This window comes from Xiphophorus couchianus, chromosome 20, assembly GCF_001444195.1.
Source record: "Xiphophorus couchianus chromosome 20, X_couchianus-1.0, whole genome shotgun sequence".
Taxonomy (NCBI): Eukaryota; Metazoa; Chordata; class Actinopteri; order Cyprinodontiformes; family Poeciliidae; genus Xiphophorus; species Xiphophorus couchianus.
Window position 1 is genome coordinate 23,422,936 of NC_040247.1, and position 23,502 is coordinate 23,446,437.

The window sequence follows — 23,502 nt, forward strand, 5'->3', positions numbered from 1 at the left end:
TTTCCCATTTCGGTGGGCAGCATAATTGAGCATCTTCACAATGTTGTTGTGACGCTGCTGGTTGTCAAGAGACTTGTGTTTCCAGGGCAGCCAGTCATTCCAGGATTCAAACTGTCAGCATGCCTGATCTGTGCAGCAGTCGGCATTCACCTGGAGCAGAGATGGCTACCCATGTCAAATGTCACAGCGCTAATCTATTTCCAATGCAGACCAGGTGTAACTGCAGCTCATTTCACCAACAGATGAGGTTTTTAAAGACACTCTGCAGTTCACAAATCTAGAGAGTTGCAGGTCAAAGCGGTGTTCTGTCACAGTGTTGACGCTGCTCTCATTTAGCCTCGTTTGCTCCTTAATGAAGGTAATACACCTCTTCAAGTGTCAAAAATGTTTATTAGCTTTCTGATTGTCCGTTTGTCACATAACCTGATATAAAAATAAACAAAAAAAACGCTATCTCAGCTTTGCCATGTCTGTGGTTCCCTTTACCTCATGCAGTGCCTAGAAAAAAATGTCAAAACCCATAAACTCAGTAAAGAATTTTGTTATTTAATTTGGTAGAAAGACCCGAAGTGGAAGGAAAAAAATGGTTTTCATATTTCTTTTATAGGTAAATACCTTCAAAAGTGTGGAACGAATTAGTATTCTGACACCCTAAAATAAAATCCAGTGCCTCCAGTTGGCTTCGAAAGACATCCCAAGCTAATGGTGGTGGCAGCATCATGCAGGGTGGGCTCTTCAGAAGACACCTAATTAGTAAAGAGAGTAATTATTTATTCTGTAAAATGCATCAAATGTTTCCTTAGAGAACATTTGCAAACAAACAGCTGGGTTAGTTTATTAAATAATATAATAAGCAATGAACGTTTCAGAGATCTCTGTTCAATCCATCATCACAAAGAATAGTATAGCATAACCTAAGACATGGCCTTCTTGCATTGCAAGGTGAGCATTATTTTTGAGGATAAGCCAAGAAGCTGGAGGAGCTGCAGTGATCCCTAGCTCAGGTGTAAAAGCCTATTACATGATAATTATTATTAAAAACTTTAACTTAATAGCATACAAACAAAATGTTGTGTGCGGAGAAAATCTAACACTGCAGACGACTGCGAACACATAATTCCCACAGTGAAATATGGTAGTGGCAACAGCATGTTTTTTTCAGCACGTACAATACAAGGATGTTTGTCGGAATTGATTGGAAGATAGATGAAGATGAAGACAAGAAAATGATGAAGGATAACCTGTTAATGTCCACAAAACACTTGAAACTGAGGCAGAGGTTCATTTTTCAGCTATACGCTCCAAAACACACAACCAGATACAAAATCACAGTTTAGATTAAACCACGTTCATGTGTTTAATTGCCCGGTCAGTCGAGATCTGAATCCAATTTTTTTCAAAAACTTGATTGTTGATGTCCACAAATACTTCCTTATTAATTTCACTGAGCTTAAGATTTTTATTTCTTTAAAGAAAAGCTGGCAACATTTCAGCATCTAAATTTATATAGTTGGAATGACATGTTGCTCTACAAGGTTTCCAGTTGAAGCTTTCAGATTTTCATTTCAAAACCATGTGTTATTCTGGTCCCACTTCAAAAATATCTGCTAGTTTTTGTACGTAAAACGCCACTAAAACACATTCAGGCTTGAAGTTATGTCACAAGGTCAAACATTTCAAATGTTATACTTTTGCAAGGTAATATATCGAGAACATTGGGAATGGATGTGGATTTTACTATCAAACCGTAACGAACTGAGGTTGATTTTCATAGGACAGGACGCCCAAATTTTAAATTATGGAAGAAGATAATTGCTTGGGACATCCATGCCCCCAAAGTGACAGAAAAGCACCACTCAAGTTAAAAAGAACTCTTCTGCCCTTCTATAAACTTTCTCAGCGTTTAGTCATGAGCCTGCCATTTCCTTACCCCTTTGTGCTCTCTCCCTCCTAAATTACTGGAAGGTGATATACAGCCTGGATATCCCAAGGCTAAAGGAGATTTAGAACTTCGTCCCACATGAAGGAGAGGTGAGAAAAGACATTACTATGCAGAATAGGTAATATTGAAAATGCCCGAGCACTTTAGGGTGGCCTGTGCAGATTATCAATCTATTTGTGTAACTTGGCTACCCAGAATTTCATTTCCCTTTTCATTTATTTGCCTTGCTGCGGCCGTTTACAGTGCTGAAACTGAAAATTGAAGCCATGACGAGCAACCAGGCAATATTCCAGGGGAAAATAGGCCTCCCCTGCTGTTTGATTGCAAAGGTTCATTTGGAGGGACGGGGCAGGGGTGGGGATGAAGTGACCTCTTTTTGATGAGCTCAGAGGAATGTTTGGAGAAGTGCAGGGAGTCCATGCATGATCATCTACACCTTGTTAACAAAGCCTACACTAAATTCATAGGACTTTTTTTCTCCCTCTCTCTCTGAAGAGCAACACCGGTTTGTGCATTTGAATTAAGAACCAAGGACAGAGGCAAACTGTACTCACCACTGCTTGATAGTAGCTTCAGAACCATAGACAGAGTCTTATCCCTGCAGGATTTCTCCAGTTGAGAGCTGATTACACTGGACAAAATGTAACAAAACACGCACCGGTTAAATTATTCTACGTGATCTCACCGATTGCGGCAGTAATTCGTACGTGGGAAAAAAAATAAAATCGATGAACAGGTTTTAAGATCGCCGTGTCCTTATTAAATGATGCAATTGATTTCCATGATCCTCCACAGAGTCAGATTATACCCAAACAGACTGACAAGAGTACAGTTTGGAGAGCAAAAAAGCCCTCTGTTACTTGTCTCGCTCGTTAATTTTGAGTTATTAATATCAGTCCGATGGGCTCGCCCGATCAAAGCCGCCGCGTGACCTCGCAGGCGGGTCGTGTCACGAGCCAGCCGTTGAGGGAGCCATCACGGAGAGCATATCTTACATAATCATCATGGCAGTACCCACTGAACATAATTACAATGATTTGTGCCCTCTCGTTTTTTTTCTCTTGTATTAAAAATTATTGCTGGAGGTAAGTCAGGCGTGAGCGTCGGGCGGGACTGCTGAGGTGAACGGAGTGTGGCCCCCGGGGAGGGCTGAGAGGACAGAGCGGAGCATGGTGTCATGCCTAAAGAAAAGCCAAGCTCCGTACAGTTCCCCCTACCCGGACCCTCAGCGTCTCCCACACCCCCAACCCAACCAGTAAAAGTGTTCGGGCTCAATCATGGCATGAGAATGGGATGACTTTACTGGGCCATTTAGCTGGCAGAAGAGCAAAAAGAGAACAGGGGCACTGTGATACCCATCAGTCTTTTGTAAGCTAATGGTTCACTAATGTCTTAGTGGTGTCTGGTGGTATGAGGGGCCAAATATTCCTGGGAAAAGTAACATTATTCAACAGAGTTTCTTTAATTTGGCACATTTTGTGTAATGATATGGTCATCCACATGGCTTTTCTCATTTGGATGACCACATGAGAAAATAAACTATTGGATTTTGAGCAGCTGCAATAAGACAAATATATTCTATTTGCCATAGAAACATTGAAAGTTCAACAGCTTAAAATGGGTAGATTACACTAAGTTTCCAAAATGTGCTTCTTCTACTCTGATTCTAACTAAATTATGCTAGGTTCTCAATGTTTTTTTGCTATAATCTGATTTCACACACATGTAATGGCCTATTTGTGATTTTATGTTCTATCAATCAAACTCAACTCCAAAAATTAATGGTTTATGCATGTATTTAAAATTCAATCAATCAATTAATCAAATGAATTTAATTAGGAAAATTAATTTCCTCATTTAATCAATGAAGAAATGATGTTGCTTGATAAAATTTTTTACAACCTATAAACTCTGATAAATTTATGGTTTAACACATTAAGTAACTCATGTCTAATGGACGCCGATGCCTCAGCTGCGTCCTCTGTGGCAAAATGACTAGCAGGCAAAAAAGAATTACTTTTATACATAATCACAAAAATGGATCCTCTGTTCCTTTTAGGAGTTAGAGGACGGTGAACTGGCTCTCTCGGGAAATGAAACAGAGTTCCCAAACATGCAGAAGAAACGATAGCTCTATTACAGAGTCAAAATAAAACGCAGAAGGCTACCTGATCCCAAGCAAGTGGGCATTTACAATGTTGGTCTTTGATATGGAAAATATGGCGGCTTTCTGCACAGGGTGGCATGACGGTGCCACGAGGCCAAAAAAAGGCATTTGCCTGTTGTGCACCATCTGGGCTCTTCATTGCTTGCTTGCATGTCCAGTCCATGTGAACAGACACATAGGATAAACACTGGGAGGAGATATAGCTGTTTTCTGTGCATGGCATAGAAACTGGTACACTTTATTCACACACCTTATGATTCGGCACTAGATTAAAGAGGCTATTTCAGTGTTTTTGAGGAAGTCTGGGCTGATTTGACCTTAGATCAACATTTAGGACCATCTATTTTATAGAATCAAACATGGAGAACCAACATCTAGTTTTATCAAATCATGAATCCAGAGAATCCCCTACTAGTTTATAAAGTCTTATTCTTACTAAACATGAGGAATCAATATCCGTATAGTTCTATACTTTTATTTATTTTTTTTATTATTTTGTCTGTATGTCCTCTAACGTGAAACCCTTTGAACTGCCTTATTGCTGAAAGTGTGCTATATAAATCAAATTATCTTACCCTACCTTGTCTGGCTAAAATAATCCATCTAATCTATCTAGTTTCTTATTCTGTGATAAATTAGAAAATAAAAATGACATTCTGCAGAAGCGGCTTTGTTGCGGAAAACAGATCTCACCTCCACTGTGGTAGTAGAAGAAAAATACCTTTTTGTCTCGGTTAACAACGAATGGTCTGTACAGTTCCACCACAGAACTGTATGTACTCTTCCATTATTTTAAATGGAAGAGTGTGAATAACACATTCATATAAATCTAAATGTATCACTTCATCTTCATCACTCCATTAAAACTTCCATTTGTTCCCTCTTCTGTTCTTGTGGGATTCCTCTCCTTCCTCCATGTGGCCCCTCTGTACGCCACTCGGCGGTGCTCACAGACTTCCTCTTTCGGGAGAGAAAAAAAAAATCAAGCCGTCTATAGTCAACATGACTCTAGATGCTGGAGCTAATAACTCGTCATCTAACCAGCGAGGCGAACAATAACAACACTCTGTGTTTCTTCTGGACTTGAAACGAGCTGTAGGACGAATTGTCACACACCGTTTTCCTCCAAAGGAAGCAAATATGTTGGCTTCGGCTGGCGGAGCTACGTTTCAGCACCGCGGAGCTGTCCGTCGGCCAATGGAGACGTGGGGAGGCAGCGGCTCTCTCTCTGCCGCTGGAGGAGGAAATGGAGCAAGAACGCGAAAGAATATGAACTTAAACGCAACCACTTTAAAACACAATCTATATGTTTCATAGCTTTATGTCTGATGGGATGGAAACATGAGCAAAACAGTGTTGTTCCTCAGATGAGGCGCATTTCTCAGTCGGTCTCACTGTGTAACATGAAGTTGGTGCGCGAGCCGCTATTTGCTCTGGGTTGGAGCACAAAGGACCGTATTCTCTATATTTCTCTATTTATAGACCCTCTTCCCTCCATGGAATGTACCACTGGCTCTTCGCATAAGGAAGAGGGGGAGAGAAAACGGTTCGGTTTATAAATAGTGAGCTTAAAGCGCCCCCCCATTTCACTCGAAACTCCCCGCCGCCCTGGCAAGCATTGAGCAGGTCCTGTCCGTTTAAACCGAGAAGACACCCATACCAAGTCCTCAATGCAAAAAAATAATAAATAAAAGGGTGCCAAGAAGCTGGGACGGAGGAACGTGGGTGTAAATAGACAGTGAACGCTGCTGCTCTCTCTCTCTCCTGCTCTCCTATTTTTTCTCTCCCTCTCCCCCCTCTTCTTTCCTCTCTTTCTTTCTCTCTTTTATGAAATCAATGAACGAGTTATTGGGTAAGACATAAATACAAGGAATCAAAGCCTCCATCGGGACCAACTGGCACTGCGCGCCTTTTTTTATTTTTGATATGAGTCTTCGCCGCACGCTACATGTGTTTTCCAATCATTGTAAATACTGGCTTTGATAGGACGAGAGCGGACCCTCTCTGGCACGACTCGGGCTCGGAACCCAAATTTTCTTTTTTTTTTTTCTTTTTCTTTTTTTTTTTTTTATATTATATATTATTTTTTTCTTTTTCCTCTTCTTCTTCTTCAAAAAGGAGAGAAAACGATTCCCCGCCCGTCGCCGTCTGCCGCCGTCGTCCTGTACCTCTACCCAACTCTCACCGCGGCAGGTCCGAAGATGGCAACTTTAACCAACGGGCAGGTGGACGGCGCGGTGCACGGTGTGGTGTCCGCCAGCACGAACGGGCTCGTGAACGGATTAAGCCACAGCCCGGCGGGATGCCCGGCCACCATACCCATGAAGGACCACGATGCCATCAAACTCTTCATCGGCCAGATCCCCCGCAACCTGGACGAGAAGGACCTCCGGCCCCTCTTCGAGGAGTTCGGCAAGATTTACGAGCTCACTGTGTTGAAGGACCGCTTCACGGGCATGCACAAAGGTGGGTCTAACTCCCTCCGGTCCCCCCTCCCCCAAAGGCTCCGGCGAGGAATCTGGCACACATGACGCACGGATGGGGGACGATTAGTGCGCGAATGTTGGGCAAATTTTGAGACGCCTGAATGAATTTTGGGGGGATTGGGGGGTTTAGTTTTTTTTTGTTTGTTTTTTTGGCGGCAGATGACAGATCTTTTTTCGACCTGGCGCTGGTCTTCAGAGTCACCTTATTGTGCAGAAACATCACGAGAGTGGCCCGAAGAGGGAGTCACGACAGCAAGCGTTATAGAGAGAGTGGATTATGTTTGATTAGCAGAACAGTACGCTCTGCTGCCTGTTACACTATCGGTGTGTGTGAGTGCGTGTGAAAAAGGGGGGTGGGGGGGTGTAGGGGGCGCGTGGGGGGTGGTGGACGGGTTCACGTGCATATGAACGTGCAACAGCATTGAGAGTGGGCCCATGAATATACAACTGTGGAAAAAAATTAAGAGACAACTGTACATTTTGCTTTGTTTATTTCATTGCATTACTGAGTACTATTTTCATCTTTAGTCTGTGAACTACTGATAGCATGTTCTTCAAAATCCAAATAGAATATATTACACAGTCATTTTGAGGATTTGTTTGCAGAAAATTACAACCAAAAGTGAGAAAAGGCTGTCTTTAGACCTGAGTGAGAACAACAGCCGGTGGTGTTTGAACAACACTGTTTCCATTTAGGAAGAGATTCTACTCAATCCATCTCTGGGTGAAAACACCTGCTTTTCAGTCACAGCTTCAATGCCTTGACTCATACATGATTATCTAAACCCAGTCATGTTTTGTTTACATAATCTAAGGACTCTGATGAGTTTATTTAACTTTACCCCATTTAGGTTTGGTCATACAATTTAGACCACAAATAAAAAGCTGCACCTTCAGAACAGCAAAGATTTCATGATCGGTTATTAAGTCCTTTAATTTTGATGCCAGAGAAAGTGCCGAAGAGACCGATGCTTTCTCCAACTGTGTGGTGAGTGAAGTAATGCAGCTCTGCCCGTCTGCCATCGGCTGCTGCACACTGCAGATCAGTTGTCTGAAAGAGCTGCTACGTTTTTCTCTCACTTACTACAAACACGAGTTTGTCTATTTGGAAATATTTCTGTTTCTGAAAAACATGGACAGCTGTTTTGTTTAAATTAAGAGTATCAGCTAGGGATGCATGATGGGCTACAGGTTACATGGTGAAGATGTTATGTTTTTATCATAATAGCAATACAAGTAATGATAAAAAAAAGTATTCACAAATTCATCAGGCTTTTAGGTTATGAATATATTGTGTAGAATGAGAGTCTTACAAAAAGAAAAAAAGCTTCTCAAAATGATTGTTTTTGAGAGTAAAAAAAAACAAAAAAATTACATGGCAATAGTCCAACCCTAGTGTCACCTCTAACTGTTATAAAATTACACTTAAGACATTTTGATGCTGTATGTCTAAAAAATAGTGACAGCAAATCTGCTACCGGAGCTGATAGCCTGACTAATGGACCAGTTATGGTCATGTTTGTATCTAACTCTACACCTAGCAGAGTGGCAAAAAGGAGTTATTTTGTGCATAACAAGCTCTTTAGTAAGTTTAGTACGTTTTTGCCTAAGTTTGTGTAGGAAAATCCAAATAGCAATAATTTTAACTGATTACTACGTTGTATTATTTTATTAAATATGAAAAAATAATTGTCTGTCTTAAATATAAGCTGCTAGATAATGGTATACATTTTGTATAAAAATATGTTTATATTTTTATTCAAGATTATAATGAAGTGAGACTATTTACTGGGTTATTCCTAGTTTTAGCTTTAAACCTTTTCCAATCAGCAAACAGAGACTGGAATGTAATGCCATGTTCTAACTTCTCACTTTTTGTCACATATGTAGAGATCCTGGTTTCAAAACAATTCACATTGGTTTCTTTATTTTTTAGGGAAGGTGGGATTTCTCTTTCAGTTGTGAGAAGTAAAGATAGACATTTATTAAAGTAGTTTTTCCTCTGAAAACAGAAATCACAGGTGTAATAGTTACTATTCCTGATCCTTTTTAATAATAACATTTTCAGCTATAATCATTTTTGGCATCAAATACATAATTCGATTTAGTGCAACAGTGATTCATGGCCTTTTCAGGAGTGACGTAACAGTAGTGGTTCACAAAGTTTGGGTCCGGTCTCCATGTTGGGTCATAAATCAGCAGGTTAATGAAATCATCTACAGAAATCAAATTCACCAACAAAAACTATTGGTAAAGGCATGTTTATGATATAAATGTTCCAAACTGTTATATTTAGCAATATGCTGTTTGTTAAATGTGTCAACATTTAGCTTTTGTGTTAAGTAAAGTCAGTGTAGCCTAACAGTAATATTCACTGAAGATGAACAATGGTGCTGTGACCCTCTGGTTTAGTAATTAACGATAGTAGTAAATTCTCCCTTGGAAAGGAAATGTAGATCTATTTACATATTTCTGCATTTTAGGCTTTCTGCCTATTCGCACCCATAACTGGTTTACTAATGTAATTTATATCCTATGACTATTTTTAACTCAGTTTGCTGAGCTAAAAACCAGAGCGCATAATATGCTAAAAGTTTTACTCACGCGGGCTTTTTTAAATCAATATCAATGGGCCGTTATCCAACAAGAGTGATAATGCTTTAACTCTTTTTTTATTTTTCACCCTGAAGGGAAGGGTTATTCTTTGCAAATGGCCATCTAATGAGAGGTCACTAATTGATCTGCTGTACCTGAAAAACAAATCCCAGAGGAGTACAGAGCATGAAGAATGAGCAACCACACTGTAAAAAGTTCATTTTGGAGAGTATTGCATTTATAGCCATTAAATGTTTTTACATTTGAGTCCAGCATGCTAGTTTATAATTATAACTTTAGTAAGTAAATTATAATCCTATTTTGGTAACAAATCTAAGAAGGCATGTAGATTGGAAATTAAAAGAATAAATTGTCATGTGTAGAGCAGAAATGGTAGGGTTGAAACATTTACTTGATTGAATGTACCAATTTAGACAAACTTATCTGTGGTTGAGAGAGTTTTAATGATTTATGTTTGTATCCAGGTTTGAATAGTTCACTGACAGATGAATGCTAAAGGTAAGCTTACTACCAAGCTAAACATTGTAATTCTGAGTTAGCTGTTGTTAATTAAATGCATCTCTGTGTTTGTCATGGAATAGCTTTAGTTGCTATGTTGTATTCAGATTTTAAAAAGTTTGCATCCAGCTTTAATGCCTAGCAACAACAGGAATGATAAACAGCGTTGCTAAGTAATAACACAACTTAGTTGTTCTTATCAGGACGAAGGTTTGAATCCTCTGCTGTTAGAATAGATTCAAAAGGTTTGTATTCAGCTTTAGCTAGCTTAGCAGCAATACTAAGCTTCAGTCAAACTTGTAGGCAAGTTTAGCTTCTTAGCTAGTTGTTGCTAATCTTCACCGTAGCTGTCATGGAAAAGGTTTCACTTTCTATTATAGGACATATTTTAAAGTCTTCCACTTTAAGGCCCTGTTTACACGACAATTTCTGGTGAAAATGGAAGAGTTTTGTTGTGTTTGTAGTGTACATTTACATGAAACCACCGAATGTTTTCTCTGGCAACGGCACAGATTGAAAACGGGTTCCAGAGTGCAATGGTTCTAAAACGTACATTTGTCCATTGTCTTGTAAACAGACTAAATGGATCTTTTCTGTCCGAGAATCCCTAGCTCATGCATAGTATGACGCAAAACATAGCTGCTTCCTACAATCCACAGAAGAAGAAACTACTAACAATGCTGGTGTTACTACAATTCGTGTTTCCCCATCAGATACAGTTCCCTCAGCGTCTCTTCACCGATCCGCACCGCCAAGGTGGCACAATACACGTGTGTTGTTGAGCGCTCTTATCTAGAGAACTAAGGACACGGTGAAAGCTCAAACAACGTGTTTCAGCAAAGTTATCCCACTTTTTTTCCAACTGCACCTTAATCAGACACACATAGTGCGTGTTTTCCCCCAGTATCTGGGGGAACGGTACCTGATGGGGAAACGCGAATCGACGTGCAGTACTAGAAGTAGAACTTTTTTTTTAAACACATGCGCACTTAGTTTCAAAGAACCTAGCACCGACTAGTGGTGTGGTGAGAGCATAACACCTTTTTGATGTGTACCAGATTGTAATTAGAATGTCTTCATGTAAATATGTTAACAGAAACGAAGCAAAAATTCCATTTTCGTTGGATAATTGTCATGTAAACAGGGCCTTAGTGTGTTAGCTGTTACATATAACATGTTGTATAGATATTTTCTCCACATATTTTGATCAAATGTCTGCCCAAATAGAAGTTATGCAAATGGTTAATATAAACTGTAGCAACTTGTTTCATCTTTGTGATGTTTAAGCTTTCTCTGTCCAATATAAACAATGTGTAAAATCAACCATGTGTTAGGAATAGATTATGACATCCAAACAATTTCAGGCATTGATATTGTGTGCAGGCATAGCAAGAAACCAAAGAGGTGGGCGAAAGTGAGCGCAGAAATGGGGGGGGGGGATCTTTTATTAATAGTCCAGCTGTAGTAGCGACTCCCTCTTGGATGGTTAATCACCGGCGGCCCCAGAACTATAGGCATTGCTCGCCAGCTGATTCTAAGAACTGTCTTTTTGCCGCGATATACAGCCCTGCTTCCCAGGCTGGGGCCCCCGCTTTCATTAGTGAGCCCCCGCTGTGCTCATATTTTAACTAGCTGGAGGCTCTATACTCCTTTAGCTTGCCACCTCGCTGGCAGACTGCAAGCTGTTTGAAGGCCCGTGTTTCCTTCACTGCCTCTCAGCACCTTCCCGAGGTTCCCGTGGAAGATTTCCAAATTAGCAGTAAAAGACAGCACGACGCGCACATTACAGGCAAAGTGACTCACTGTGCGCGCTTCGATCATATGGCTTTATTGAAGTCTTTTGCTGAATAACGTGCACCAGGTAACAAAAGAGGTTGAGAGTAAATGAGTAGCAGCAGAGTTAAAAGTCTTTGTTAGAAATATCGGTTTTCAGTGTCATTAAAAACATAGGTACGTTTTTGTCAATTTTATGCTTAAACTCATTGATTGAAATTTAGCTCTTTTTTTTTAACTCAACTCCACTTTCTTCTCCTTTCACTTGGTCTTTTTATATCATTTGTCATTTTTTTCAAATCCTGTTACGGAGCGCAGACAGTACCACTGAGGGCACGATGACCCTTTAAGGTGTGATGTGCTCCATTGGAGTGAAGTCTGTAGGTCTGCTCACCAGAAAGCCCCTCCTACTGTCCTCCCCTTCATTTTCCCCCTTTTTCATTAACTCTGCTTGACAGTGTTCACTCTTTTCTTTCCCCTCTCTTTCTGTGTCTTTAAATCATGCGCTGATGTGGTGCCTGTTCAGTTGCAGTGCACTGTGCTTTCGTAATGGCCGTGGCAGCCTCGCCGATGTTGCTGGAGATGCTCGCATACATTTTCTTCACGGTTTTGTTTTATAACAGTTGTATCTTTAAACGTGCACTTACAGTAACTGACGTTTGTTAACTATATCATCACTCTTTATTTGTGTAACGAGTTCATTTAACTTTATTGTAAGGCGTGTTTTATGAAGAAACTTTGTTTTTAGAAGCTGTTGGACGAGTTACTGGGATCAAGATATACCAAGGTTGTGTGAAATTAAGCTTTTAAAATAATTTTAAAAAATTCTGTCCCTGAAGCTTGAAGTCATTCTAATGAATGTTAGAGAAAGTGACCAAAGTTGTTTTCTACAGTATGAAGCTTAAAGTCAGCTTTCTTGCAGAATTAAGGCAAAATGAGGTCTTTGAAAATATTTGGGGTATGGACTTAAAATATTGTTTTCCAATGATGGGTAAAGTGACAGAAATAGTTTTAAAAATTCATCAAAATTTATTTCTAGTTCTAAATCAATAACAAATTTTAATCTAAGCGCTACAAAAGCAAACACTGCTCTCAGAAATGTATCGCTTTCCATGACAAAGTTAAATGGTTCACTGCTCAGTGCTAGCACCACCCATTACGCTTGTCCTTAAAGTAGCTGACTGCAGACTGGCTTAGCAGATAGCCTGACTACTTAACCAGCTAATATTAGCTTCTTGTGGTTGTTTTAGTTGGTAAAAAATAATAATAGAAATTGTTCTTATGCACTTGGCTTTTGAAAACAATGTTTCTTCTATATTCTGGTATATGTAAATGTATCAAAATTGCAGTATTAGAAAACAAACTTGGCTACTAATCATCATGAGAAATTATTTTAGGAGTAGTCAGAATAATTGAATGAAAACAAATATGCATTTTTGTTTAAATTTTGTGTAAGTACTGTGAAATCTATCCCTATCTTATCATACCATAAGAATTTCATATCAAGAAGTACTTTTACTGTTTTAATGCTCCCTTTGAAGAAATACACCCCTATTATGGCTGTTGTCAGTTGTGCATGTGATACTATTGTCATAACCCTTCCTATAATGACTCTATGTATCACTTGTAATCTAGTCTTTAGGATTGTGTCTCTCGCTGGAATGGGTGTAGGGGAGGAGAGAAGCCAGGGAGAGGGGGTCAGCTGAGCTTGATAGCGGGCGCCGGGACATCAGCGCAGGGCTACATCCTCTCAATGATTTTATTTCTCTCCCCTCTGCGACCAAGCCATGCTAATAGAGGCCATTTATAATGGTCACCGGCTGGTGCTGCTGCTGCTACCAAGCACAACGGGGCTGAGAAGCATGGCGAGCACAAAGAGCTGGACCCTTTCTCCTCTCGCTGGCAATGCAGCATGGGAGGTGGGGATCCGTTCAAAAGGAGTAGGTGTAGAAATGATTGCCAGAACTATTCATCAGCCCAGATTTTATGTCGTAATCACTGCGGCAATTGAGCTGTGATGATATGGAGATGACATTTAAGAAGTGGAGCTACTTTTCTTTTTTTTTTTTTTACCACCGTTGCGTCTTCGTGCAGCGTTTGCGTTCCAAGTCAAACCTTTACCTTGAAACTTTTTTCCCCCCTCCCTTTCTTCTTCATTTCTTAGTAAATGCAAATGCAGCTGTTACCAAGACTGTATCATTGCTGTTGCTTCATCTGGATGTAATTCAATTCAAGTAATGTATTTGTCCTTGGTCAAGCTAAATACATTTGGAAGCAGCCTTCGCCATGGGCTCAGACAGTTAAAGTAGTTAGAAAGCCAGAGAGTTGCTCAAAGTCAAAGCAGGTGTCGAAATCTCATTTGGAGTTGGGTCTAATCGTCCATTTTGACGTGACGGGTAATATAAGCAACAAAACAAGCTACGGGTAGAGCAAACCCTTTACCAGAGGTCCTGTTTGTTCTGCATCTAACAAATAAAATGAGATGCTTTGCTGGGAGAGTAGGACATGCTTTGACTTTTAGTAAATATTGCAAAAGTCTTCATAACCCTTGAACCATTTCACATTTTGTCACCTGACAACCACAAACGTCAATGTATTTTAAATGAGTGGACAACAGAAAGAAGTGCAAATGTATGTAATATTAAGTGAAGGATAAGAGTAGCTTGGTTTCGAAGTACTTTTTGGTATTACCAAAGCGTCTCAATTAGATTTAGGTTTGGGCTTTGACTGGACAATTCTAACAGATGAAAATGGTTGAACTGGAACCATTCCATTTTAGCTATGACTGTATTGTAAAAGTTATTTTCTCTTTGGATGTTGGAAGCATGTCCCAATTTCAAGTGTTTTGCAGACTTTAGTACTATTTTGCCTTGATTACCTTTTATTTAACTCATCCATCCCTCCTACAAGAAGCTGACGTCACAATGCACACGTGTTTTACAGTGTTGGTAGGCTTGCAGGTGTGCCGTACATTTTCTCCGACAAGCCTCAGAGGCCTAAATAAAACAGTTTCATTAGTTAAGAAATTTTGGTTGTACTGGATATTTTGAGATATTAGAGTAAAGGACATTCAATTAATGCTTGCAGTTCTTTAGATTTATAGTTGTAAAAAAAAAATAAAAATTAAGAATGTGTTTTCATCCACTGTATATCCTTGCCCTACTTTGTGTAATTTAATCAGCTAAACTCAAGAACATTAAAAGTTTGTAATTATAATGTGACACAATGTGGAAAGATTGAGGGGTTTGAATGCTGCTGTAAGTCAGAGTTATTGAAATAAAACAAGAGGATGCAGTTTAAGGACCACTTCCAGTGCTGTTTAAATTCGCCCATAGTGCAGATGGTCTATGCTACAGATGGGGAGGCTACAATCAGTGCAGGTCATAAAGCGAGTTATGGTTCCCCCCTAAACACTTTTTGCATTGATATTTCAGCCTTTTACCTGAGCATGTCGGGCAAGCGGATACACAGAGAGAACAGATCGTGGGGCTCGCTGCATTCACCGAGGCCAGGAAGTCACGATGCCAAGAACAGGAAAGAGTCATGCTGCGTCTTATTACAGGCAATTAGATGTTACAGGTTGCTGTCTGCAGCAGAGGAAAAAGACGTCTAAAATCAGACCTGACTTTGAACAAAGAAAGAAGACAAGCTGGGCTGTGTTTCTTCGTCCTGCAGGTCTGCTTTAATGCAGCAGGAGTTTCGTTCGAAAAATTTCACTCGGGTTGCATCATCCCCTCGATAGGATGATTCTCCCTCCTCCTCCCCCTCCTTCTCCTCTTCCTCCTCCTCGCCCATTTGGCTTGGGATGCCTCTATGACTGATTGTTTGTGTGGGTGTGTGTGTGTGTGTGTGTTAATGTGTTCCTTCTCTGCCTGGCCCAGAAAGCTCTGCACAGCTCAGTTCAGAACTAAACTTTGTGACCCGCTTCTCCAGAAGATGGATCACAACGGATTTTTGAGGTTTTCGTCAGGAGCATGTGACATCACAACACGCCCTTAGAACATCGCTCGACCACCAAAAGCCACGAAACTTGTGTCCTCTCACATTCTGTCAGAGCCGGGAACTGCCAAGCAACAAGAGGTAAACAAGAGGTGGAGACAGAGCAGAGGATAATTTGTCAGGGTAATGCTGCCTCCGTTGTCCATTATTATTGGAGAAGACTTGTCGGCGAGGGGGGCCGGCTGATGGCCGAGCAGGGAGCCAGTTAGTCACAGTGAGAGATGGCTCGATCGGGCTAAAGGAGGGAGCGCTCGTGGAGCTCCCGCCAGTATTAGCATGCTAACAGCCGGTGTGGAGTGATGTGGCCTGTCAGGGAGGTGGGGCCCTCTGGCTTCTCTGACCTCGCCAGTACTCTCCTTATAACCGCTGACCTTTACATACGCACACAGGGAGGCGCTGCGAAGGCGTGCTTCTTCTTCTCATTTAACTTCCCTAAACCGCAACAGAAATTAATAAACAGCATTTAAGCCGCAGTTTGGTGTCAAAACATGTCTGTTAGTGTTGCAAAGAAGACGAACGATGATGTGTTTTTGAAATGGCTTTTAATTCAAAAATGAACTTTTTTAGAAACATAATTTACTTGCTTTACAGACAATGTTTAGGTTATTATACAGGAGCTCTTATATTACTAAGTTATGGCTTTTCTGTTGATGATAAGAGTTTTAACGAGGCCTGTGACCGTATGAGACAGTCAATAATTAGTTTGTACAAAACAGAAAAGCATCATTTGGTCTTCTTACTGCTAAAATAATCAGAAAAAATAATTTCTACATTTATAATAATTTCTTCGATCCATTTTTTTTTTTTCACTTTTGCTTTGATTTGATATATAAGCAAAAATAGCCATTAAAACCCCGTTCGGCTCCTCATACAGAAAGCTTCCCGGCTGTTTGCTGTTCATGCAGTTGAGCCACAAATTCTTCCTTCAACCAAGAAGTTGGTTTCTGACTGGAAAAGAGACAGACATCTCTCAAATAATAATAAAATAATAAAAGAGTTGAAAAGGAGTTTCAGTTTTGAAGATAATTGTATTTAAAGTAATTTATCTGTTTTTCTTTACATATTTAAAAAACATGGTATTGTGATATAATATACACAATAACTAATGGAACAAACCATCAATCAAACCTTATGCACTTCCATGTGTACTTTTATTATTTATCTTTGGTAACGAGCTTCTTGTCTTTAAGGCTGGAAAGCCGCCTTGCCATCACACTAATATTTAGGTCTTTCCCAGATTCCCCATCCGATCCAGGTCAGTGCTCTCTCTGGGTCTCTCCAAATTATTAACATTATTTCCATTCATAAGAAACATGTCGGTAAGGATAAAAAGTCACTTTTAGCCTGGCTTAAATCTGACAGGGGTTTGAACATTTTGTGGCTTAACTCTACCAGTTACTGACGAACCTTTCATGGGATTTGCCCTGGCAACAAACCTGAGTCTGATTTCGATACAGTTGTAGAAAAGTCAGATCTCTCTGGCATTTTGAAATCTGAACTTTTTAAACCTTTGCATATATTCATATTGGTGACTAGTCCATGCCTGAGGGCGCACCCTATTTCTGAGAATTTGTTGGCAGTCTACCAGCACAGAGTAGCTGCTAAGCTTAACAGTGTTCCCATTAAGAAGACTAACTTTAGAAATATAACAATACCAAGAAGAATCGAGCTGGTTTTCCTTTTTTCAGGTTTTTGTAAACTAAATATTGATATTTTAATACATAAAATGTTTAAAAAAGCAGCGCTGTGCCGCTTTTTAAAAACATTTCTAAGGCCAAAAACTTTTCCGGAGTGGATTAGGTCTTGTGTTTTTTGTCACAGCTAAGTAGCCTACAGCAGAGTGAGAATGAAGCCGGCCCTAAATGTTTCATCAACATTTGGCCTTTTGCCTTCTTTAAAAAGAGTCCGATAATGCTCACACTTGAATCCATTTTTTTTCCTTCTCTCTACTTGTTTACTAATGTCTGCTCTCTCATTCGAGTGTTCATTGTCCCATTGTGCCTTTCTTTCAGTCTTGACTAAAAGAAAATCATTATTTTTGACAAGTGCTCCTTGGTGAGGTAAATGTTGCCGGTTTTCAAGGCGTTCGCTGCAGCAGAGTATGATTGTGCTTTGTGGAAAATAAAAATAAAAAAACACCTTGAGACTTTCGTCCTCTTAAATGTTTAGTCTGCAGCCCCTTCAAAGTCCCCTGGGTTTAGATGCAAATTACATTACATGTTCTGCGGGAAAAGTGACATATTTGAAATGTTGGAAAGTCTAACATTTTGCTTGTGCTTTGTGCTTTTTTTGTGTGATTTTATTTTCATATTTTTGGGTGTTGAGTGGATGAAAATCAACAGCCACTTTCCAGACTTATTGAACTTTTAGCATGTGATGTCATGAGGGTGTTTAGAGGAATATGCAGCATTAGCTTTAATGAAAAGACGTTTTGCATGTAAAGCAGAGACGTTTTGGTTTCATCTGGCCAGATCACCTTCTTCTAAATGTTGGCTTTGTCCCCTACATGACTTCTGTCTCACAGATTAGCTGCATTTATACTGAGGATAATGGTTGGATTCTATTTAGGAATATTAGAGCAAATGGGGGTTAAACAAATGCTTTATATTACTGTTTTTTATTAAAAAAAACAATGGAGAACTTTTCTTCAACTTCAAAAATACTATGTGTTGGTCTAGAAGAAGACGTCAATACAATATTTTGAAGGTTGTTGTTGTAAAGTGACAAAATGTGAAAAATATTTTTGAGTTTTGATGATTTTGCAAGGCACCATGTGTAGCTCCACAGTTTCAGAGGATTAGGATATGTTTACAGTTTTCAGAAGATAACAACTTTCAACTGTGACTGAATTCAGAAACTTGATTTTCCTTCTTGCTTTGCTCTATAAGGCCATTTTGTAACACTCTACCCATCTCCCTGCATGTGCAGAACATATGCATTTCTCAAGATGCATTTGGACATTTTGGATCAGATGTGTCACCTGTTCATATTCATATTTCAGCTTTCGCCAGTTCACTGTCAAATTTTAGACAGGCTCCTTTCACTTCAGTGCATCGGTTTTTAAACGACAGTCGGATCCCAACGTTTTGCGAGCATTTTTCTGATCCAAACCCGACTCAGACCTCTAGTCTGCAGGCGGCAGCGAGCCCAGCTGCAACTCACTGCTGCAGAGGTTTTCCACAAAGAAACAGCAGCATGACGCAGCAGCAATATGAAATATGGAGCCAAAGTTTGTCACCAGCTAACTGTGGCAGTGACCCATTAATGCACACTGTGCAGGCATTAATTCTGATTACACAGCCTACTCCAAGACTTCCGGACTCTGTCTAATGCACCCTCTGCTAGCTTTGATCGGCTGAATTCAGGAAAAATGCAAACAGCTCTGAATCCGTAGATAGATATTATCTCAGTATCTGTGGAGCTTTTCATTTTGACGCAAGTAGATTCAATTACCCTTTCAGACCATACAAAGTAGTTGACTACACAGCCAGCAAATCACACAGCTTTAGTTGATTTATGGTTCATAGAAAGTTGAGTTGATGTTTATTCTCAACCAAATTGCTGAACATAACTCAAAGTGGCGTATCTGGGTCTGCCTGCTAGGATATTCCGAAGGAGGGATTACATGAGTCGTGTACTATTTGTCCCTGACAGAAAGCATGTCAAACATTGGTGAGCATGTGCGACTTGTCAGGCCAGACACATATTTAGCCTCGTCTGTAAGCGGGCTTCTTTGCCGAGCATCGACTGGCAGGTTTTAGTGTCCCTGATTTAATTCACTTTCTCCACGTCTTCCCTCATCCCTATTTTATATCCCGCCCAATTAAAAATGCACCACGTTGACTTGTAAAAAGAAGGTGGAAATGGAGGTTAGGGCTTTTAAAAAAAAAAGAAAAAATCCCTCTCAATTATTCAAAGGCAGGTTTGATTCAGAAAATGGAGGAGGATTAATAAGTCATGTGGAAGGTTTCGTATGTTTGGGTGACAAACCCTGTCTTGGGTCGGCGGGGAGCGTCAATAAAAAAAAACCAAGAAGTTTGTTTTGCATTTGCTATGATAAGTCTTTACTGAAAAGGTAAGAATCACATATTTAAACATATTTGCATTTTATATTCTTTGAAAGCTTTTTGTTGCAAAAGATTTCCCCAAAAATTTATTTAAGCCTGAATTCTGTGATAAGTATTTATGTTTATGTGAAGACATTGTCCTAATTTCCTGCCTCCAGAACCGCTTATATCACTCTTATCTTATTTCAATCTGGAGAGACTCACACAGAGAAGAAAATAGCAGTTAAAAAGATTTAATGGTACAATTCTTTGGCGCTCGGACCCGGCAGAAGACCGTGAGCCGAGGATCGCCGTGAGCAGGCGGTCTGCTCGGCGAGCTCGGGATAGTCTTCCCCCCGGGACCGAAACTGGTGGTGGAGCGGAGCTTGGAGAGGAAGAGCACAAGGGATCCTGGACGACGACCCTCATGGTGAAGGTGGAGAAGGGGAGGAGGTGGGTCGAAGCACGGCTGACGAGCAGGAAGACCCCAGGGTAGCTCGGACTTTTGAAGGTGTCTTTGGACGATGATTGGCTGGAGCGGCGTGAAGCTCCGGTCCGGATTGGCTGCGGTCGGGCGTAGTGATTAGATGATGTGGTGAAGCTGGTCGAGTCTCCCAGTTTGAATTTTCGCCAAGGCTCCATTTTATTGAATTTAATAATATTTTTTTTGTTTAGTCTTTATTAGCAATTTGTGAAAATGTGCAATACACTCTTAAATATTCCACCAGTTTATTGTCCCATTTCTCCTCCTTTTAGAACTGAATATGGCATACATTTTCAATTTAATTTAGTGGATTCAGTTCAATTCTATTTTTGTTCTATTTATTTTAAATGTGAAGCTTTTTTATTAATACTTTGTTCAGAAAATCCGTAAAAAATGCACAATTCAGACTATTATATAATATTATGTTTATATGTAGACTCTGTCTTATTTTTCCTTTTTTTAAAACTGTAATTAAATATAATTTTTTTATAGGTTCATTTTTCAAAAGGAAAACATCTTGCTGTCACTTTGTGCAGAACACCTAAAAATACACACTTTAAACTGTGGCACATGTTTATGGAAAGACATTGTTCTATATTCCTTTGTCCAATGCTGTGCTGAGCCCTGCATGTTTTTGCCTTCAGATATAACCATTCAAATCATGTTGGGATAACACTGAGGAAGAGAACATAAAGGCTTTATGCTGTCCTGCTGGTTGGTTAGCAGATAGACCAAAACATATCGCTGCAGAGGGAGATGGTGCAAGAGAGCGTAAAACGACAAGAAGCTCAAGACAGGGAGGGAGCAGGAGAGAAGGAAAGAGAATTACAGAGTTGCTGAAACTGGGATGATGTAAGAGAATGCATGAAAAGAGGCAAGGGGGATCCATGGAGGAGTGTTTGGGTGGGTGCTGCACACAAAGAGAGAGAGTATCAAGAGGCAGAGGGATATAAAAAAGATAGAGCTGAGACAGTAAAGAGAGACTAAAAATGGAGGAAAGCGGAGATTGTCCAATGTCAGGTGCAGAGCGAGTCAAAGGAATTAAAGGGCGGTGGAAGAAGGGCTGAAAGGAAAGCACCGGGCGGAGATAGAAGTAGAAAGAGTGAGGGACTCCCAAAGACAGATGTCGCCGTCTCTGGCCCCAGCAGATTGATGGCTTCTGGCCCGCTTCCATGCCAAGCTCTGACCTCTCTGTCCTCTGTTGTAATTTATAGGCTGCGTTTTTCCAGATTTAAGCACCAATCTGTGGCCATCATGGCTCGAGAGGGAAGAATGACCTTCCGGAGACGGGAGCAGAATTAGACCCCCACGGCTCCCAGCTGCCCCATGGGTAAATAAACAAGTGCCCTCCATATCTGACAACATGTTAATGGGACAGCTCTTACTTTACCCTTGTTATACTTGGGTTTACACATTCCTTCACATATCTTTGCTTTTTTCATGTCGTGTAGACGTAAATCTTGAGCTGCGGTTTAGCTGTGTTTGCATGTGGAAGTAAAGAAATCAAGAAGCTGATCTATTTCTACCTATAGGGACCAGATTTTTTTTTAAATAAGACATCATTGATTGTTATAATTTAACTAGTTTACATGCATGTTATTTGGTTAATCCGTGATAAATATTTTTGATTCATCAAACAAAATAGTCTTGACTATATTTGTGAAATTCTTTCACTTTACTTAGGTCATTTGCTCAGCTAATTTGTCCTCTTATGTTGAAAACAAAATATTTGAGTTAGATTCTGATTAAACTTTACTGAAACTACAGTAAACTTTACAAATCTACTCTAACAAGGTGGCGTGTTAACATTTTCCCTTGCAAACGTAGCTAAGATGGGCCGTTCATGACCGCCTCAGAGTTAAAAAACTCACTTAGCGCCGAAGTTTGACATTAGCATTAATGCTATTGCTAAACTACCAAAACGTGAACATAATTTAAATTCTCCAACACAGAAACTTTCTATGTCATAACTTTGACCATTCTAACCCATAACAGGGTGTATATGTTTATTCAAAACCCACTCTATATACTCATATTAAACTTACTGTGCTCTTCTGAACTCCACAAGCAACCAATCCACGTTAGTGGCTCACTAAACCAATGTCTTTAGTCAACTTAATATCAAAAAGTTAAGTAAGAAGGCAGAATTTGTCACCAAAGTAAAGCAGTTACTTTCAAGTCATTACTGAACACAATCAATTCAGGTTTCAATAATTTTAATAGCTAATCCTATTGTCTGTTTGTTTGCACTGTAGCCAATAATGAAAGCTTTTAACAACAAATGTTTACATGACATGGCTCAGCAGTGCATTTCTCCTGTGGTTCTCGTTATGCTAAGGTAACGAGAACAGAACTAAACATCATGGGTTTTTTTCTCACTTTGAAAATAAGTGTGTAACCAATTGCTATGTTGTCTACACATAGTTTGTGGAGATAGTTTGTGTCATCAGGGAGCAACCACAGAAAGTCATCAGCAACTGTCCGGATTATTTTTGATAAAATAACAAAAGCTAAACCTATATGTAAAAAAATGTAAGTACATTATGATGTAACAAGGATAAAAGTATACACAACTAATGTCTCATTCAGTCATGAAAATCTCTATGTGTCTATTACTCTGTCTCACTCTCCGACTGCCACCTACACACTACATTTTAGCATACTTGCACCAAATACCCAGAATGCCCTGCGATGTGACATTTGTAAGCTTTCCCTATTTGAATGAAGAAAGATAGTCACACACATCAGTAGGTAAACAGCTGCAAAAGCTCCCATTATGGGAAAAATTGAAAGGCCCACATACTTGATCTTCACAGTATTTATTAAAGCATTCACTAGTTCAGTGTTTACTAATTTACTGTTCACTAATTCACCGTTCACTAGTTCACTGTTCACCAGTTCAGTGTTTACTAATTTACTGTTCACTAATTCACTGTTCACTAGTTCACTGTTCACCAGTTCAGTGTTTACTAATTTACTGTTCACTAATTCACTGTTCACTAGTTCACTGTTCACTAGTTCAGTGTTTACTAATTTACTGTTCACTAATTCACCGTTCACTAGTTCACTGTTCACTAGTTCAGTGTTTACTAATTTACTGTTCACTAATTCACCGTTCACTAGTTCACTGTTCACTAGTTCACTAATTCACCGTTCACTGTTCACTAGTTCACTGTTCAGTGTTCACTAATTCACTACTCACTAATTCACTGTTCACTAGTTCACTAATTCACTGTTCAGTAATTCACCGTTCACTAGTTCACTGTTCACTAGTTCACTAATTCATTGTTCACTAATTCACTGTTCAGTGTTCACTAATTCACTGTTCACTAGTTCACTGTTCACCAGTTCAGTGTTCACTAATTCACTGTTCACTAATTCACCGTTCACTAGTTCACAGTTCACTAGTTCACTAATTCACTGTTCAGTGTTCACTAATTCACTGTTCACTAATTCATTGTTCACTAATTCACTGTTCACTAGTTCACTAA

The 23,502-nt window shown here is 39.8% G+C and overlaps 1 protein-coding gene across 7 annotated transcripts in view; it reads left to right on the top strand.

Annotated features, from left to right (window-relative positions):
• Positions 1–5,728: 5,728 nt before the first annotated feature.
• The window catches only part of celf4 (CUGBP, Elav-like family member 4), a 124,361-nt gene continuing 106,587 nt past the window's right edge, over positions 5,729–23,502 (top strand). For 3 of the 7 annotated variants that reach the window (XM_028003176.1, XM_028003178.1, XM_028003182.1), the window contains exon 1: positions 5,733–6,575. In XM_028003176.1, the coding sequence (XP_027858977.1) occupies positions 6,311–6,575 (265 nt within the window). In that variant the 5' untranslated portion in view covers positions 5,733–6,310. Of the gene's footprint in view, positions 6,576–23,502 lie in introns of all 7 variants that reach the window. The other 4 variants (XM_028003184.1, XM_028003183.1, XM_028003179.1 and 1 more) reach the window with 4 other exon arrangements.